The sequence below is a fragment of the Trachinotus anak genome, unplaced genomic scaffold (assembly GCF_046630095.1).
Source record: "Trachinotus anak isolate AG129_WGS33_773 ecotype Australia unplaced genomic scaffold, CSIRO_AGI_Tana_v1 ptg000034l, whole genome shotgun sequence".
Lineage (NCBI taxonomy): Eukaryota > Metazoa > Chordata > Actinopteri > Carangiformes > Carangidae > Trachinotus > Trachinotus anak.
Window position 1 is genome coordinate 3,298,918 of NW_027273885.1, and position 20,695 is coordinate 3,319,612.

At 40.3% G+C, this 20,695-nt stretch overlaps 1 protein-coding gene across 7 annotated transcripts in view; it reads left to right on the forward strand.

Annotated features, from left to right (window-relative positions):
- usp2a (ubiquitin specific peptidase 2a) overlaps positions 1 to 20,695 on the forward strand; it is a 43,193-nt gene that overhangs the window by 7,329 nt on the left and 15,169 nt on the right. For 5 of the 7 annotated variants that reach the window (XM_071471714.1, XM_071471713.1, XM_071471717.1 and 2 more), the window contains one exon: positions 5,250 to 6,081. In XM_071471714.1, coding sequence (XP_071327815.1) covers positions 5,311 to 6,081 — 771 coding nt within the window. In that variant the 5' untranslated portion in view covers positions 5,250 to 5,310. Of the gene's footprint in view, positions 1 to 5,249; positions 6,082 to 17,978; positions 18,629 to 20,695 lie in introns of those variants that run through there. The other 2 variants (XM_071471718.1, XM_071471720.1) reach the window with 2 other exon arrangements.

The following is a 20,695-nucleotide window of genomic DNA, read 5'->3' on the forward strand; positions in this document are numbered from 1 at the left end:
CCTCAACCTGCTGTTTTCCTATATTGTGCTCACATTTTAACCTTAACCAACACATGTCGGTGATCTTTCGAACCATTTTATCTCTGTTTCCAACCAAGCTGCCCCAAATTCCCTGACTCTTACAGCTGGCTGGGGTTCAGTTTAGGCCCAGCAGGCCTCTGGGCTTGAAAGACACTTGCTAAGACCCTGGATTTATTACCACAAGCAAACCATTTCACATTACACAGTTATTTATTCCATCCTTGAAATAAAAAAAATGAACGCTGCAGCTTTAAAGTCAAAAGTAATTAACATTCAGGTGAGCTTTGGTTCTGCTGGTTTGACACTTGTGAATGGACAGAGAAGATGTGTATTGTAAAGTTCTGCCAGTGTGACTTGTTACTTTAACCACTAGTCACGGGTGTTTTCTCAGTATTCTTGTTTTTATTTCTTGTTTTTTTCGCTTTTTGTCTATAAGTTGTTCTTGAATCCTCTTCCAAGTAGTGAAAGTGAAGCTCCTTAAAGGTTTTTAGCTTGGTTTTCTGAAACCTGCCCATTAAGTGAAACCTCATCTCTCCAGCTCTTTGCCAAGAATTGCCAACAGTCAGCTGCTAAAATCTTTTCTTCCACTGCGCTCATGCACACTCACATCACTTCTGCCACTGTGTTGACAGCTTTCTTCTTACAGATTTAGTAGACGTTGGGTGAACAAACCAGCTCATTCATAACAGTGGAATTTTGTATTTTCACACTGACATATTTTTATTCCTGTTTTCCTCTAACTTTTCATATTTGATTTTATCTAATCCTGTTGTATCAATTTTCCACAGCGCAGAGGATTGTTAGGCAGTTTTCATTTCCTCTGTGGTTCTCTGAAGGAGGGAAGGGAATACAGAGCATTACACAGCCACCAGGCTGCAGCTCTGATACTGAGTGTAAATTGGCTGTGGAATATGTCCGGGTGCTACTTTTAAGCTCTTTATGCGTCGGTAGGAAGCAAACAAATGCAGCTTGTTGCCACGGTAGCTATGGTAACTACTGGTTAACACAACCTCAGGGGAGGCTGAAAATGCAGAGTAGCCAGAGTGCATTTGTGTGTGTGTTTGTGAGAGTGGCACATTCTTGTGCTTGTGCATTTGTTGTTTCCGTGGAGACATCGCTTCTCAGAAGTGAAATCCATAGTTGCTATCACCTTATCAATCCTGTGTGTCTGTGTTGTGTGGTGTTACTCCCACTGGTGTGACTCGTTGTTTGCACTTCACTCTCAGCAGCTCGCCCACCCGGCCAGCCCGAGCTTGTTTCTCTCAGCTGCCCTGGCTCTTTGGCTGTGATACAGCTGTGAGGGTACAGAGAGATGCATACATGAGGCAGGGTTTGGTTCAACCATGGCCGAGGTGGTGCAGGCAAGGGTTTAAAAGACACATAGACTTTATTTGAGAGATGTAACATTCTATGAGGTTACTGAACCCAAAATAAACAAATGATAAAAAATAAATGAAGAAAACCAGAGACCTAATTTGATAAGAATTTGTCTTTGTCTGGGTATTACTGACCTTTCATTTGAGAGCGATTGATTTAGTGAACAGCCATGTTTATACCGGGTTTATATTGGATCTTACTCAACTTTTTTTGAGAAAACACACTCATTGTACCACAGATCGTCCAGGATATCATCTTTGTGTTTATACAGTGTGTGGAGTCACACAGTGTAAGTTTGAGCTAGTGTGTGTGAGCTGCAGCCTTGTAAGTTTGTGAAATTTGCAGCGATGAAGTTTTGCCTTAATCAAAGTCAGAGATACAAGCTTTGAAGATAGTGTTTGTTGTGTTCCCCCAGCATTCAGGCAGCAAATGACCAGCTGAAATTCATAGGAAATGTGATTTTAATCTGAATATCTGGATAGAAAGTTAGGGTTGAGGTAGCTCAGTATTTTACTGGAGTTTATAATTATCTATTTCACGCAGATAATGAGCCCTTTGTAAGCATAGATACACCTTTTACTAATATACAAAACATAACTTAATTATTTTTAATACAAATGTTATGGATCAAGGAAATCTGAATGTTGAAGGCAATGTGAAAGCATTTAAGAAAACATTAGACTGACTGACTTTTGTGGCCACTGCTAATGTTGATATTTCAAAAAATTGATGATGATCAGCAAATACATAACATAAACATTTTTCATAAGAATAATGTACCTTAATTTGTTTTTCAAGCTTTTTAACCAACATACGTACTGTTGATTCATCTAAGGCTGCAACTAGCAATTATTTTGCTTATTTATTTTAATCACAGATTATTCTCTCTATAATTTTCTAGATTCAGTGATTATGTTATTTATTGATTTTATTTACAAAATGTCAGAAAACAGTGAAAAATGTCCATCTCAGTTTCCCAGACTCGAAGGAGATATCTTCAAATGTCAAAGATCTTCAGAAAAGAACAAAAAAGTAAATACTTTGAAGTTTGAATATTTTGAAATGATTATTCAAACAAATGAAAAAACTGACAAAACACTGCACTGACAAAAAAAAAACAAAAAACTGTGATAACGTTGGGAGAAACGTACGTGGCTGTGTAAGTACCACATCAGTCTGTTGAGAAAATAGGTTTTCAGGGTTTTTTAATCTAACTGGACATTGTGACATCACTGTGCTGCCTCTGACTTTCTTCGGTTCAGTCTTGCATTTTTAAGTGAGTGAGTCCGATGCTGGATCAAGCTGGTTCTTCTCAGCACAGAGCTGGGCCTATATGAGCACTGAGAATAAAGGTAGTAGCTTAGCAACCCATATCAGTAATCAGCGTTATTACATCAGGTTCTCATGTTTGTAGCTGTAAGTGGAATGATGTACATCAAAGCTGAGCTCACAGTTGATTGTCTGTATTTCATCCAGCAGTGAAGGAAGCCACTGATTCAGGCTTCATGTACTGATCATCTCTAGTCTTGAAGACGAGGATGTTTGGGGGTTAACTGTCTTGCAATCCAGTCCCAGGCTTCATCCCATTAGAAAACTATTGGTGACATGAGAGATACATCTTCTATGTTTTACTGTTGCCATGTGCGCTACAGCGCCAAAACCAAAATAACCCTCCAAACACCACTGCTGCCAAATGATAGAAACAAACCTCGTACATGCACCGAGCCTGGCTTTAGCTGGCTGACTTAGAGCAAGGCCAGGCTATTGGTGCTATTAGCTTGGCTGGCTTAGCAGTACTCAACTGAATTGCCACAGCTGCCAGGCCTGCCTCTGTGTATTTTGGCCAGCAGTGTGTATTTGCCTGTCTTCAGCATGCTGCCTGTCTGCCTACTCCAGATCCATATGCTGAATTATTGATAAACCTGTGGTCACAGAGAGAGAAAGAGGCAGAGGGAGAAAGCGATAGAGACCCAGAAGGAGGAGAAGTAGGTACACTTGGAGAGAAGGCAGAGTGCTGAGGAGGAAGAGAGAGAGAGCAAGGGAGTATAGGGAGCAGGAAGAGAGAGAGAAAAGAGGGGAGATAGACAGATTAAAGAAATAGGAGCCTCCCGGACTAAACTCAACACGGATCAGCAACACCAGATACTTTTATTTATTCAAACGGTGCTGTGTATGTGAACAAGAGCCTCTCTCTGCCACAGGAACACACTGTGCTGCCTGCCTTACTTTACCTCAAACACCCAGCTGGACTCTCCCTTTATAGCTGTGGGAGATGCACACTATTCCGAGAAACAGAGGAAGTGTGGTGCTGGTTTCCCTGCAAGAGAGGGGATTTGCAATTTGAGATGACAAAATAACATAACAACAGAAGATGCTGTGCCTTCCTTCAGCACATCACACCTAAATAGTGCATCAGCAAACATACCAGCTACTGCTAATTGTGTCACTACAGATCTGTCTCCCCAGCAAAGTGTATCATGCTCCTCAGAGTTATGTGATGTGGGTTCATGGTATAATATTCCTCTTATAGCCATCTATCTGCTACACTTGTTGAACCTCAGGCTGGGGTAACCAACTGTGCACCATAAAAGCCAATAGATAGATAGTACAGACTATAATGTATTAGCTTTTATGTCACTGGGCTCTAGATAGATTTTATTCTTTAAAGGGCCATTCCACCAATTTTAAGTTTATTTAAAAGGCTTTTTTACCAAAACTTTTCAAACCCACCACAATAACAGCAATAAAAAGATTTTTTTTTAAAAACAACAAAAAAATAACATATGCACATTTGTCTCCACTGCACCCAATTTGTTATATAAAGGTTCTGTCACAAACACTTGTTAGAGACATGCCAAATACATGCAGAGTATACACTCCATTTTCTGTTATACATAGTATTTCTGTTATTTTGTCCAACCCATTTGTATCAGTGAGGGTAGGCTGCAAACTACATTTTCCATAATGATTACACACTTGAATCAACACCTCAATAAAACAGCTTAAACACAAACTGAAAACTAAAACCTCCATGAAGCCAGAATTGAATGCAAGACACACAAATACACACACACATAGAGCATTATCTGAAAACATGCTCAGACCATAACACAACATTCCAGTCAGAGGTGTAACAGAAGTGTAAAAAAGTAAAACGTCTGTTAAATAACAAGTCAAAGCAGAATGAACTGAAAAAAAACATCATAAATTTGTCAAATCATCATAAATAACTGATCATCCATTATCATCAAAACAGAGCAGCACAGTACAAGCAAAGATTATAAGAAAATGTTCATATCAAACTCTTCATTAAGTCCATCAGTGTCCAAGGTCCAAAGACGTTTCCTTTGACAAAGTTGTGCTTGACTCCACTCGATGTTGTTTTAGGTTTCTGGCAGTTTAACCACATTAAAAACTGCAGCCATGGAATTTGTATTACAGTACATACAACAAAGAAATGACATCTGATCTGTAAAGTTTGTTAAACGAGACATAATGTTCTGTCAAGTCTGGAGACAAATACGCTGAAGCCTGTAACATTATAGCAGAAAGCATCACAGTGATGTGAAGGAAATGTGATTTGTAATGATTGGGTTAAAACGCGAAAGACTGCTGACACTGACAGTGGACATCAGTGTAAGACAGTGTGTGGTATTTTCATGGTATTATTCCATAAAGGTGGAAGTTTCACAGTCAGTGATGCAAAGTCTTGGATAATTTTGTGTCTTAAGAACCAGATTCTCAGTGAAGCAAGATAAATGATGCCCTAACTCCTGCCCACATTGTTGCTGTAATGTAATTACAGATTTGATTGTTGCTAATGAACTAATACTTATGTCTCTTTGCCGTAGTCGATGCAGTCTTCCAGAGGCTCCGCCTCCCTGTGGCTGAGAAACCAGCAGCAGCAGCAGCATGTCCCGCGTCTCCTCCACCGCCAAGCGCTACGCTGGCCCCTCATACACCAGCCACTACAGCTCCTACGGCTCCTCCCTGACACCGGGCCTTAGCTCATACAGCGAGCGGGACAGGCTGTCCTCCTACAAGTCCCCCACCTCCTCTTCCTCAGGTTACTCCTCCTCCAGCTATCTGAGCAGCTCTACCGCCCGCAGCCGCAACTACAGCACCTCCTCAGACCCCGACCGTGACCGGGGTCGAACCATCCCGCGCAGCGACATCCTCGGAAGCAGCAGCAGCAGCCGTCGGAGTGAGAGCCTCAGCAGAACCCCTGTCAAGAGCTATGGAGGGTCAGGGCTGAGTGGGGGGTCGGCCTACACAGGGTACAGTTCCTACTCTTCGTCTTCGGCTAAGTCCAGCTACCTCTCCTCTTCACCGGTGGCCTCCAGCATCTCACTCAACCGACGAAAATCTGTATCTCAGAGTGACTTGAGCAGGGATCTGGCCTCTCTGGGCTTCAACGACACCTCCTCTTCCTCCATCCCGTCCTCTTCCACCAGTGCCCTGCGGAGCTACCGTAGTCGAACCAGCGATGTGTCCGACTCTTATGGCACGAGCTCACGCACAGGCTACTCCGGCCTGTCGCGGAGTTCTACTCAGGAGGCCCTCTCGCGGAGCTCCACCCAGGAGGCCTTCAGCAGCAGCAGCAGCAGCAGCAGAGCATACAGCTCTTCAACGTGGGAGCCGAGCAGTAGCAGGCTGTCCAATTCCCCTACCAGGGACTCCATGGTAAGAGAATGTCCTCTGTTCTTACACATGCTGACTTGAAGCTTGCTGCTTTTGTTGGGAATGTACTGCTCCAGAGGGGATCAGTGTCCTGGGGCTGAGTGAGGCTGAGTGGCATCAAAGCTGCATTCGTCACTGCAGAGTCACACTAGTCTCATTCCTCGAGTTTCTCACATCAAAAAGCCTCACAATTCTCTGTGGCTTCTCAGAGTACTGTTTTCTACCAAGTGGGGGCACTATTGCTCAAATTAATTTCTGTGCACATGAAGTCCTGCTGTACACTAATACACCAGGTGTGTCACACTCTTTCACATGCATTAACAGGTTCTTAAGTAACCTGTGCTCTGCAGTAAAACTGACAGTTACAGTATTTCTTATTTTCTCCTAACATAGTAAGAAACTATCAAAAACAAACTGGAGGTCATTATTTCTGTGTATGTAAGTAGTTCTATGCTTATGTGGCAAATGAGCTCTGAGCGTGGATACCTGACCTGTTCCTACCCAGTAATTAGTCAGCTTACACCTCTCTGAATGAGCCACAGGGCTATGATGAGCTGGGTCTGCAGGCCACTGGCCTCATCTCTCAGGTCAGTATTAATGAACTGAGCTCCATCTATGCAGGTCAGAAAACAGAACTGACCCACTTCCCCTCAGGATTAGTCCTCATAACCTGTTCCCACGAGTGGAGGAGGGTGGAGGAGAGAGTTAGGGAGAAATTTGGTAACTCTTTGCTTGAAAGTGCTTTTCTGCACATTTCAGGTAGTTGTGAACCTGTTCATTCTTAACATATAATCTTAGGCTCAAACATACATTCATTATAATATTACACTGAATGGGACATTCAGCATGAATTCTGTTGCACATCTTGTTCATTATATTACACTCTTATTGTTGTGACTACCACTGGTTTATTAACAAAGACATTACCATGCACTCTCAGATGAGTTTTTATGAATCACAGTGCTTTATGACTTCACCTCAAGTAAAGAATGTAGTTGAGCATGTTAATATGAACAACTGTATTTATTAATTTTCCTGATTGGTCACTACTTTAAAAGGAAGCCATTCCCTTAAAAAAGAACATGTGTGTCAAAGTTATCATAGTTGTTATGGACATGTTTTTATAGGTGGACTTGTGATGTAACAGCAATATAGCTAAAGATTGTGCACGTGTAATAATGTATAATAGCATTACTTGATAATATAAATCCAAAAATAGAAATTAAACAGTTAGTGGACTGAGAAAATTGTTATAATGAAGTTCATGTTTGGGTAGTTGAATACTTTTGGTTTTTAGTCTGTTGGTCAGACAAACAAGAAACATCACCATGGGCTCTGGAGAGGTGTAATGGTAGCCTTTTATTTTTGATTTTTTTTACAGACAACACAACTAACTAGGTAATCAAGAACATGATAATAGAAATAAGAAATAATTCATTGATTATAAAAAATAATTGTTAATTTCTACCCAAAACAACAGCACCAGGCGCTATACTGAGAGTTATGTGAGGTCATCACACACACACACACACACACACACACACACACAGTCCAAAGACGAGGTCTAATCAGCCAGATTAATGAAAATCAGTTGTGTGAGTTCACCATAGTTGTGCAGGGTCTTTAAAACCAGCAACCACCTGAGAAAAATCACATTGAACAATTTGTTTAAATTTTGCCATTCTTTGAAAAATTCTCAAAATTGCAATATGACCAACTGCAATATCCAAATCACAGGAGCAGCAATTGTTTTGATAAATGTGTCACAACAGACCATAAATGAAGCACTGTGTTGCTACAAAGACGACCCGGGCTACAAATCACATTCTCCATACGTAAAGAAACATGCATGCTTGGTACAAGCCCCAACAAAAATCACATTTTCATATTTTTTTCAGTGAAAATGCAAAAATAAGCATTGTATCATGTAATAGCATTGTGAAATTGTAACTCATATTGCAATAATTGCCGAAATAATTGCAATATGATGTTTTTGCATATCGTTTAGCCAGGATTTAGTACTCGACAGTGTGCTGTGACCCAGGTTAGCACAGAAAAAAGTATTTATGTTAGATGACGATTTGCGCAGTGTGTTGTTACTCTTATGACATGTACTTGCTCTGTGCACTTGAATGACTCCGGCATCTAGAGTACGGGAGGTTTAACAGTATTGGCTGACTGGTCTTGTGGTGGGGCTGCTGTCATCATACGTATGCCTGAAAAAAATGAAAGTCAACTGTACATTTTCTAATCAGTCAGGTGCTCCTGTTTAGCTCGTACAAGCTGCCCTTCAGAAACAGATAAATGTGACCTAACACGAGCTACACATTACAAAATCCTTGGCTCTCCTGAGACAAAGATGAAGATCACATCATCACCACAAGACTACTGAATGATCGATTGAATAACAAAGGGGTGTTGTACTAAAACTAAAAATTAAATACTGGATGAAAAGAATTCCTTGTTGTTGGCTAGAAACGTTAATTTGAACATGTACACACACACATATATATATATATATATATATATATATATATATATATATATATGTAAAACACAAGGAGGCTGTTTATATTCCACATACTCATGGACCATGAGCCATGACCATGCATACGACCAAATTCATTCATTCATAATTCATACGACCTCATGTCAAAACATCTTGGTCACTAATAAAAAATCATTGTTTATTTTGGGGAATTTAGAGACAGTGAAGTACATCTGACCGTTTCCTGCAGTGGAACAGGCAAGTTTCAACCTGTCAAGTAATCAACACTTACCCATCACACACAGGCAGAGAAGTTCATGGCTGGATGTCACCAGCTGGTCTGTTTGTCCTGTTAATTAACCTCAGGCCTCTGTTAGTCCAGGCACATTTAATCACCCGCTCCCCCCAGAGCTGGGCGTCTGCACTGATAAAGCCTGTGCCCAGGCTGAAAGCAGCCACACTGAGGGTCCTGAGTTTGATATTGTGTTATGTTTACATAGTATTAATGTGGAGAACTGACAAAAGACTGTGCAACTTTTTACTAAACAGCAATTACAAGTGTCAGTTATGGGACAATATAAATTTAGCGTACTGTAGCAGAGAATAGAGGAGAGGAGAATAAGAGATAGTCACATCGGTCAAATAACTCAGTGATGTTGTGTCCACACACATCTTTCAAAAGTTTGCTGACATTTGTAAGCATTAGCCACCATAAGCTACAGCTCATAACAGATCATATCAGGCTTGTAACAGCAACACCTGTCAGTGTGTTGAACTGAGAAAGTGAATTTTACTGCTATGAACTCACCTTCTATTTTGTCAGGGGAGGTATATGTTACATTTTCTTTAAAAATTCCAATGTCTCACTTTAATGGATTAGTTGATTGATATAAAATATCTTGTCATTTTGCTAATCGAGCCATCATCACCATTTTAGGGTGGGTTATATGGCAGACAGACTATTTCTAGACAGAGAGCAGTTGCCAGGCAGACAGTGGAGACGAGCTGTTTCCAGTCTTTATGCTAAACTGGCTCCAGCTACACATTTAACATTCAGACATGAGGGAACTATCACTCTTCTCATCTGACTCTGTTGAACTTTTAGTCAGTAAAAATAAGAAAACAACCATTAGCTCCATATGATTGTATGGTTATACTGTGTGATGGTGTGTTTGTAAAGCTAAGTCAAAGTTGTGCGTATGTGCTGGCCTGCATATGTGCATATAACATGTGTCACCAGAAATCCTCACAGTGTGACAATGATATGGAGTGGGTGTGTGCTGTGGGTGTGCCTGATGTCTGACACATTTTTTGGGGGAAACATTGGGAATGATCTCATGTGATGAGCGTCACACAGTGACAGTGTCTGTGACCACTTCGTGAACTCTGCTCATGTCACGTTAGCTCAGCAACACCATGGAGTGGTGCTTTGTTTTCTTGACACTGAAGCTGATGAAAGTAACAGAGGAAGGAATCTTTCTATTCATCATAGGAATCCACCTTCACCCAGCAGTAAATGTCAAGAAATTTCAGCATGATGTTTATTATTAGAGCTGCCAGTATCAATCATTTTCATTATTGATTAATCTACAGATTGCTTTCTCGATTAAATGATTAATCATTTGGTCTATACATGCCTAGGAAATAGCAATGAAAAGCCCATCACATGTTTCTGGGGCCCATGTTGACATTTTAAAGTCTCCTGTTTTGTGTGACTTACAGTCCAAAACCCAAAGATATTTACTTTAATAACTTACAAGATGAATAATCCTTCACAAGTGAAGATGGAACAACAGAATTTTATCCTGTTGCTTTTAAAAATGCTTTTTTGCAATTAATTGATTGTCGAAGTAATGGCCTCTTATTTTCTGCCATTCTAATCAGATCTAATTCAGCTCTGTTTATTAGTGTTTGTTCACAAAATTGATTTATGACATTTTTACCAGTGTTACCTCACTTTGAATTTAACTACAAAATGATCAACAGCAGTGCCCAGTTCATTAACTTAACTTTAATTATATTGTGTATTTTAAGCTGTACTGTATCACTTCCTGATACAATGGTAGGAGCAGCTTGGACAAATCAGGAACACACTGACATTTCATAAGTAATGCCTTTTTAGAGACAGTTATATTGCTCAACCCAAACTCCAGCTGTCTGGTCACTGGTCATGTTTGGTGTATAAACAACTACATATCCCTCTACCCCAGATTGATCGCCTCTTTCATCCCAGTTGCTCCCTGTTTTCCTGTGAAGATAACCACCTCTTTATTCTCCTTCCAAAGTTTTATTGAACACACTGCAGCAGATATACAGCAGGTTTACAGCTTCAGCTATGTACCAGTATTCTCCCACACCTTCTTCGTACTTTATCCAGTCTCAATATCTAAAATGTAATGTGTGGGTTTGTTTGTTGGTGTTCTCGTTTTTCCAATCTCCCAGTATCCAGCGAATGTGGCGATATCAGTCCAACAGAATTACCAGAAAAATCAATGCTTACTCTCCTCTTGTTATATGAATGTTTAAACTCAGTTATGCCAGTGTTGAAATGTATCTTGAAATAGCATTGGCAAAGTAAGGTAAACCCAATCCTGATAGTTTCTCAGAAGCTTACAACACAAAAATAGCAGCTGCTGGTGCCTCATGGTCCAGTTCATCTTGTGCCATGTTTATGAGTAAGGCAAGCTGGTTAACATGACTATCATCACCCTTGTTTTTCCTGCTTCTCATGCATAACATTCAAATCATACCAGAATAGGTAAAAAACATATGATGTAAGAATTTTCATGACTTAACTAAGCATTAGATTGACAGTGTCTGTCTTCCTCTATACTGTCTCATTGTTACCGTTACTCTCACACCATATCAAGCAGCTTATGTGTTTCTTTGGATTCCTTATCAAATTTCAAACGTCCCATATTTTAAATTTTTCTTGTGTGTGTGAATTGTTGGTATCCATAAGAAATATATCTGTGGTTTTAAATTCCAAAAACCATCTCAGTGTAGTTTTACATCTCCTTGTTTCTGGAGTTTTAGCAAGAACGGGGTATTTTGTGTTGCTCTCAGAGCGTTTCTTCTGATTGGCTAACTGTTTTCTGAGTGACTTATGGCCAGGCCAACCACAGCTGTAGCTGGTAAAAACTCCCCTGTAAATGCAAATGGTGATGGTCAGTCAGAGCTGAAATAAGATGAGCAGAAGGTCAGATTTGGTCTGAATTGTCTGAATATTTCAGAAAAAACTAACTTTAGCAATTGGTGTCTAATATTACTATCCTTGGGAAGGCTGTGCAATGATGTATTGGCTTGTTGACATCCAATGATTGTGCAGCATTTCCTCAACATTTTTCTGTCTTGTATGTTGCCATCTCAGCAATGCAATGACTGTGGGCCATGCTGGGTGCATGACTGAGGGCTGTGACTGTTTTGTTGTGACATCACAAAGTTACAGACATCCTGATGGCTGGTTTTAAGGCTCAGTTTCTGAATACAGGCTGTGTGCATTTCTCTGTGGACTGAGGCTTTGATACTTTCACAGTATTAATATAGAACTTAGACCTGCTTTCAATCAAAATCAAAAAAGGAAAGCCTCATTTTATACAATAAAATAATTAGGTGCAGCTTGTTCACTGACTGTTGGTGGCTGGTGTCTTGCATTTTGACTTGAGTGGCTCACTGCCAATAGATTGATCAGACACAATGTCAATGTACAGGTCTTTCACATAACTGTTGAACTAGCTTGTGAACTTGATAGCAAACAGTTATTAATGTTGTCATAAACTGGGTCACTTACAGTGTAAACACATGCTTTACCAACCCAGCTTAAAAGAAAACTATCGTTTATTACAACATTTTTCTTTTAGCTCTGGCCTGAGTTCCTGTCAGTTGTGATAACACTGTACTCAATAGAATAATTGCTGAGATTTCACAATTGCTAAAAATAGGTCCAACAGTGCAAGAAACACAAGCAGTAAGATGATAATAGATGTGTTAAAAGAGAAATCAGGTTAGTCAATAATATTTGGAAGATAACTGCGCAATTATTACCCAAACTTTATTCTAGCATACATGCCGTAGTTGTGTGCACTCAGACTGTTTTTGTGCATTGAGATATTATTAGCAACATTACATGTTCTCTCATTTTCGGGTAAATCTGCTGGCTTGTTTACAGTCCGTGTGAATATCTGACTGCTACAAATTCAGTATTGGCCTCAGACTCATTCCAGCCCTGTTTATTCCTGTCCAAACAAGGTCCAGTGTTACCTCATCTCAAATTTTAAGACAATGACAACCTTTCACTCACACTCTGTGGCTCCTGCAAACAAACATCAAGTGAAGGTTGGCATGCCTGAATGAAACTGTCTTGATTGTGCCAGAACCTACTCTGCTCAGGCTTTGTGTCCAGACTTTCTGTTGAGTCAACATAATTTTTAGACTGTCTGGCTCTCAATTTGCCACCTTGGTCAGACAGCTTATGGTTTGATGAAAAAAAAAATACAGTCTGTACGAGTTGGAGCTTTACTTTGTTATTTGGCAAATAAGGGCCAGTACTTTAGTAGCTGTAAGCTGTTATTATGGGTCTTGTTGGCTGAGAGGGTTTTAGGGTCAGTGTGTGGCCATGTGTATGTCTATCAGGACAGCTATTTTAACATTACACTAAAGCTGGTGTCCAATGGTACAGTGTTGTACCACTCTATGGAGACACTAGTATCAATACTGGGATCTTGCTGTCAAATCCTTATTATTGTTTATACTTGCAAATTAAAATGTTTACATATAGAGCAATATAACTGCTTTAATGTCAGTTTTACAGTGTCTATCCATGTGCTCAACTATTTTCTGGCTGTGTATCTAGGTCAGGGTCAGGGTGGCAGCAGGGTGTGCAGCAGCCCAGATGTTCATACTGAATTTCTCTCACTCTTTTGAAAGTCCCTAAACACCAGCTAGGATCATAATGTACTATCTGTTCATTTGTGCTTGGTAGACCTTATTATCAGGCACCCAAACCACCTGAGAAAAATCTGCACTGGTGCATCAGTGCACTGGGTTTCTCTCGTATTGCATAAAACGCTTTAAACACTTATGCACAGGGAGTCTAGCCAACAGCTTGGGATTCTTGGCCACTTTTGGTCACCCAAAGACCAAAAATCTCATTATTATAGCTGAGGATTGATGAAAACTATAAATGAATAAATCAAGAGCTTTGCTTTCTGGGTCAGTTTACTCTTCATTCCCACACTCTGGTACAATGATTGCATTACTGCAGATGAAACCCAATCACAACTAGATTTTGTTTTCTTTAGTCCCAGCCACACAGGAAATATGGAGTGTTTAAGTCTATTCTTGACCTTAGAAATAGTAGTTTAATAAGATAATAATCTTAGCTGAAGCACCTTCATCATCAATGGGAATTTGCTCAGTTGTCCTGGAGATCAGTATTCATTACCTATGCTACACCTATTATACAGTATACATTGTACATTGTTGAAAATAAGCTGGTAAGTGCACCTTGAGTTACAACTATTTTGTCAGTGTGTGTGAGGCAAAGATACTGTGTGAGGATAAAGGGAAAGGTGAGTGCTGCTGTTCTAAAAACAATGGAAAATGAGTTATTATTATAATTTGGCTCACTGATTTGGCCTACTTATCAATACAGTCAGCAGCTGGAGCAGCAGCAGTGAGGCCCGACTGACGCAATTTACTCCAGAAATCTTCTTCTCTGAGTCACAGCTCAGTCTGAACACACAGACGTGATATTATACATATTTTTAAATTCAGTGTGACTTACGCTTCTTACATGTATCTCTGATGTCAATCACAAATAGGTGTAAGTACATTTTCTTTGATATCAAAGGGAAAAAAGACGTTCATCATACTTTTAAGTTTTCTTCAGTAGCAAAGTAATCGAGTGGTGGCTGTATATCCAGAGGTACATTACAAATGTTCATTAATAGCTAAATCAGCGTATTTTTAATGGTGCCAGTTTGCCAAAATGTAAACAAATATAGACTAGGGCTGCACAGTTAATTGAAATATAACAGAAATCACAACATGTGGCCAAGTACAATATCCAACTAAAGGTAAAATGTGTCACTACATTGTTGCACATTGTTATCACCATATGCATTGTGGTGCTGCAGTAATTCTCCAGATGTAAGGGAACATGCTTGTTTGGTACAAGACCCAAAAAAATCACATCATCATTTTTTTTTTCAGTAAAAATTAAATGCAAAAATGATCATTTCAACTGAAATTGTATCTAAATATCTACCAAATTAATTGTATTTGGTTACATAACATTATACTTCCTATTTGCATTCCTCACATTATGGTATCTGTAGATCCAAAATTTAGAGCATGATTATCCCCTAAATCGAGGAGGACAAAGAATAATTGAAGCAGTTAAAAAATTCCATTAAAGTTGGGGTAGGGAGAAAAAAACACCAGAACTTGAACATACAGCCGCCCTCCAATGAAGTTAGCAGCCTGTTACCTGCCCAGAAGAAGTACAGCAAGTTCTCTGCATCTCAGAAACGCTTCACTGATATTGACACAACGTCCATCTGCAGGGACGTGCACACACACCTGCATTTGTAGAACAGCCAATAGTTCTTATATTCCTGGAACACTGACTCTTTTCTATAGGGTTTCATATACAGATGTTTACGCTGTGTTGGAAATTTGTAAACATATACTGTAGAAAAAAATGAACAATTTAATATTGCACTCAGTGGGGTGTTTGGAGGACCACAGTTGTCTAAATCATGCCACAGACCCAGACTTCCTAATAATCAGCAGATCAGCATCTAATTTAATTGGCTAAACAGTCAGTTAGACATGCTAACAGCTTGATCTTTTTGCTAGCTTACTGATTTTGTAGCCAACTTGAGACTGATTGACACACAGTTCACCAGAGACTGTACAGAAGACTTCATCCTGTTCTGGAACAGTGACACAGAACACCTCATCCTGTTCTGGAGCTCTCCCACATACTCTCCTGCACTCTCCCGCATACTCCGGATGAGGTGATTTCAGCAATAGCATTAGTGTTAGCAAGTTAAAGAATGCTATGTACCTTGTAGAAATTTATAATAAAGGGCTTAAGTTTCCCATCAGCGACAGTGAATTGTTTTCATCACCCTCCGAAGCAATATGTTGTACCGAGGTTAAATTTAAACACTTGAATGAAGAGCTTGTCTGCCTAATGTGCCTAATTTAGCTTAGGGAATAGAACAGCTATCCCTTGGTAATTGTACTCTGACTTCTCCTAGATAACATTGCTCAGAGACTGGTTTTGTCCCATTTTTATACAAGACTGCTCAGCTCTTTGCATCAGATATCAGAACACAAACATTGACTCTCTGCCCCTTCTCACATTGTAGTTTTCCACTGCGAGGATTTAGACATTCAGATATACACACATGCTGAGCCTGGTGATGGAATGTGCTTCTTGGCTATTTGTTGTGTACACACGCTTGAGCATGGGTCATGAGATTATTGCTGGGGACATGTTGCACGTCTGTCACTGCAGACGTCAGTTCAGCCAAAATCAGGACAATGTGAATTATAATTCTCTCTCTAAAGGCAAGTTAGGAAATACATGTTGCATTGACATGGTCAGTAGCTGAGAAGGAAATAAAGAGCTGTACTGATAGATAGCAGAGCTGGCACATTTTTATATTTTTCCTCTTTTGATTGAGTGGTAATAGTTTTTGGCCTTCCAGTACATTGATGGCTTACAAAAAGCTGCATATTCTCTTAAAAGTGTCTAAGGGTCTGTCCTCAGACCACCTGTCATCATGGCCTTAAAGAGCCATCAGGTGCCTGTAGTCAACAGCCTTGTGTAACCACCGGCAGTACTACAGCCTCCTACACCTCATATTTCCTCAACAAGTCTTTCTCACGACAAACAGCTGGTCTATTCTGGGCTGTCCAAGCTGTCGAAATATCTCCCTCATTTACTAAAAACTGACGTAACAGCACATTGCCAGGTCCCTCTGGGTCAGTCAGAGTTAATCACACTTTTGTCTAACACCACACTGTGGTCATTGAATTGAAAAAAACACTGATGCAACACCTGCATGTTTACCAAAATTATGCTTCCATCTCTTGCAATCAACAGATTGTATTTATAGAAACTCTAAGAGGTGAGCCCAGTCAACAACACACTGCTGGCTCCCTTGATGATGAATCTGACAGTTTAGTTGCTGCTACTGTTGTTGTTATTTTATTTTGTAATGTCTGTTATTTTGATTAATGTCAGCATTAATTTAAGTTTCTTCAGCCATTCCTTATTATTCCTTTTTACTCATTTCTGAGTAAATCATTAAAAATAGATGGATACTCAGCCTTCAAGCTGCTCAGTATTTTCATGTTAACAACAGATCAAATGACTATGTGTGTCTGCAAAGTGTCACTTGTTACAAATCCACAAACAAATGTTAGCCTTACAGAGCAGTTTAGTTCATCTGTTTCAAGTGGGAAAAGCTCTCACTGCTGCTGAACATAGTGGAGCATCTATCAGGAGTTAGAGGAGACCAAAGCTGAGCTAAAAGCAGAGTGAATGATGGCCGGAAACATGACTCTTAAAGAATGCTAATGTTGCTCTGCATTCGTTGGATTTGTAAGTAATGTAATCATGCTAACAAGTTTCTCATGTTATGTTCAGGCTGTGTCCAAGAAAACAGTTAATGCAAGTTTAAAATAATAAAAAGCTAAAAGATATGATAAAAAAAGGAGATCTTCATAATTGGTCATATTAAATTGGATGTTTTAAACACATTTCTACATAGCCTATTGCGCAGTATGAAATTGACATGGACGGTTTACTTAGCGTTAGTTAGTACAGGCTTTTCTTGTCTCTGTTGTCAAGGTAACAACATATTCTTTTTTTAAGAAAGTGAAAGATTTTAACAACACTGGCTTTAAATCTATAAACCCCACATGGATGATCTGTATTGTTGATTTTACTTCTGACAAGCGTACCTGCCTACACGGGGGCTGACAAAGACTATACGTGGGTAATGTTGGTGAAATCTGGGTTTGACTTTTTTTTCCATCCTTTTATTGTGACAGAGTGAAACTACTACCTAGCCCCAGCTCTTTGTGTTGCTGTTGAATCACCGGAACCTCATTAAAGATTCCTTTTAGAGCTGCAGATCCTAAATTTAGAACCTGTGTGACAGATTGTAGTAAACTCACACTCACATGTCACATTTATTCTGCAGTGAGTCTTCATCCAGCCATTAAAGCTGTTACATTGCATCTAATAGAAAATGTTGTGGTATATAAATCAAGGCCAGGACAATATCGGTTAGTTTTCTGTCACTATTATTATGGAGATGAGCAGTCTCCTTGCACCACAGCGTTAGTCCTTCAGATTGTCACAGCAGCGTGGAGAAGGATGAGCTCTGACGTGGGCAGCGCGGCTGGAGGCGGCCGCTGACGTTGGTTGGAGGCTGACTTCTACCCGAACCAAAAGGGGCGGAGCTCCGCTCCTGTAAAACGGATTGGGAGCACCGTGTACATTTATTGCCACTTACAGACCCACTGTATGGACTGGACGAGCGCGTTGTTCCACACCTGGTGGGATGTTTCAGGAGTCTGCTGCTCTTTTGTCGTTTATTATCAGTTTTACCTGCGTGTGTCGCTCTCCTTAGGGCTATTAAACTGTAAGTAGAGTCGTTTAAAGGGAAAGCCACAGGTCTTCTGTTCGGCGTGATTTGTGAGGTTGGTACCGTTATATGAATGAATGACTGACAACAGGCGAGGAGCCTGTCAGACACGGAGTGAAACGTCTAATTCCTGCAACAGAACACGGCTCAACAGCCAAAGAGCCGGAGCGCTCAGAAAACCTGCGCCCTCGTCTGAATAACCCGCCCCGGGAGTCGGCTCCAGTCCTCCGCCAGCATGCCGAGCATGCGACAGTCCTACACGGTGACCGTACCTGAGGAGCCGCCGGCCGCAGCGTTCCCGTTCCTGAAGCAGGAGATGCGGAGAAAAGGCAGCATGTCTGGGTCGGTGCTGGTTTCAACTTTCGTAGGGCTCCTGATAAACCAAGCCAAGGTAAGAACGAGAGAGTGCCCGCTACAATCCTTCATCTCCTCCTCGAAGAGAACGTAAAACCAAAGTCCATTCAAAAATCAGGCAATTTGATCTTCATTTTTGTATAATTACTTTCTTATTGTCAGAGCTGTAAAACTCGTACGACGCTTTGTGAATGGCAGGTACTGATGTAAAATGTACCGAGCAGCAGTTTCTCAGTAACAGAAACTGGTGCGTGTGTGTGTCCATTATCTGATCTCACCAAAACACTCCGCGGCGGCTCGTAGCACGCAGGGGGGGCGCACAGCAAGGAGAAAACATAGAGGATGTGCTGCTTTACTGCTTTTTTATATTGAATTTATTTAAAGGTCATCACTTTATACTGTTAGAAATGTTACCAGGTGAATGTCTCTGAACTGAAAGAACGAGTTATGGCTCCTTGCGGGCAGAAATGAGGCTTTCTGTCAGTATAAAAAGGACACAGATGTTTATCTTTATAAACGTGTTATGTATTTTGTGAAAGATGATGTCAGTTGAACGTTGAAGTGAGTCATTTGCAGAAGTAAGCCGCTCTCTTAAGCCGCTGTACTCTGCTGTGCCAGGATCAGTAGGCCTGCACTGGCAGGTCACTGGTTATATAACCACCGTTTAATCCCCCACATACTTTACAGCTGCTCTTACTACACTGCTCTTATGTATCCCAGAGTGGGCCCATAATGGAAATAAGTCAAGAAATATCCCATTCTGATACGGCTTTCTTTATGCACTGGACTATCTAGGATATGTATATCGCCTCTGGCTGTCTCCATATGTATATAGCCTCATATACACATGAATGTAGATCTGAGTACATAATGTACAGGATACCATCGGCCTGTTAGCCATTTCGCCCTTTAGACAAATTAAATATGGTAATACTTTTTACTGAAAGTTGCCGTTTAAGTTTTCTGTTCATTTAAATAGTTTTACATTTTACAGTGTTCAAGTTCAAGTGTCTCCAGAGGTTAAAGGTTGAGAATGATTCCTCCTGCACTCTGTTGTTGTCAGGGTGGAAAAGGCTCTTTAAATTTTACATAAGCACAGGACATAAAAACTCAGCTGAAAAAAAAAACAGGTGGACTAGTAGCCAAAAAGTAAAGGGTGGCAGATTTTACTGAACATCTTATGCTGGTAAATCCTCCCACACAACGATTTCTGTGATCTGTGACATTCACTACATAAATGATACCAGAAGTGTGCGGCAGTGATTTGCCCACATCTAGTAAATGACTCATTGCAGCAAACCAATAATCGACTATGTTCACAGTTCAATTCTGATATGTATTCTTTGCCTTAAAGCTGTCATACATTGTATGGATATATGGAGGTTAAAATTACATGTCTTGTTGGGTAAAAGTGAGATTTAAAAGCCTACTTGTCAGCTGCATATTTGTCCTGATATGAGAGGAAGAGGAGGAATGACTTTTGTTATCGCCTTGCTGCTGTCATTTTTTATCTGTCTTTTGTATATATGTGTTCCCAAGCTGCTGTGTGCCAGATTCAGTTATGTAATGAGAAATCACATTAGAATACACTTTAGTGCCGGCCAGGCCTGGAAGCTTGGCACGCGCTCTGTTTTGTTGTCATCATCCACCTGCTCCTCCTGTCCTGTCCTTGTCCGCCCCCCTGCTCATTATTTGTCTTACTCTCCTCCCTCTCTACAGCCGACCACATACATGACAAAGAAACGTGCTCTGTCTTTCTGTCTGTGTGTGTCTGTGTGAATTTGTGTTATGTGAGAAAACCAGGCTCAGCTCACCAGCACCGATAGCTGTAAGCTCAAAGGTTGCCTTCTACTGGCTTCTTTCTAAGTCATCCTCTATGATAGCTCTGTGTATTCAAATTCATTCTGAAATTGATTGATTCGTTGATAATAGGCTTGGGCCGATATTCTATAATATTGAATATCACCATATTTCTCGCCATATGCAATATTTTTCATGATATAATACATAATATATATTTTTATTTTTTCTTCTGCTGCCAAGTCAGACAGTTGCTTACTGTACCTTTGCATGTGACAAGTAAAACTTTGAACGGCTGTTAAGC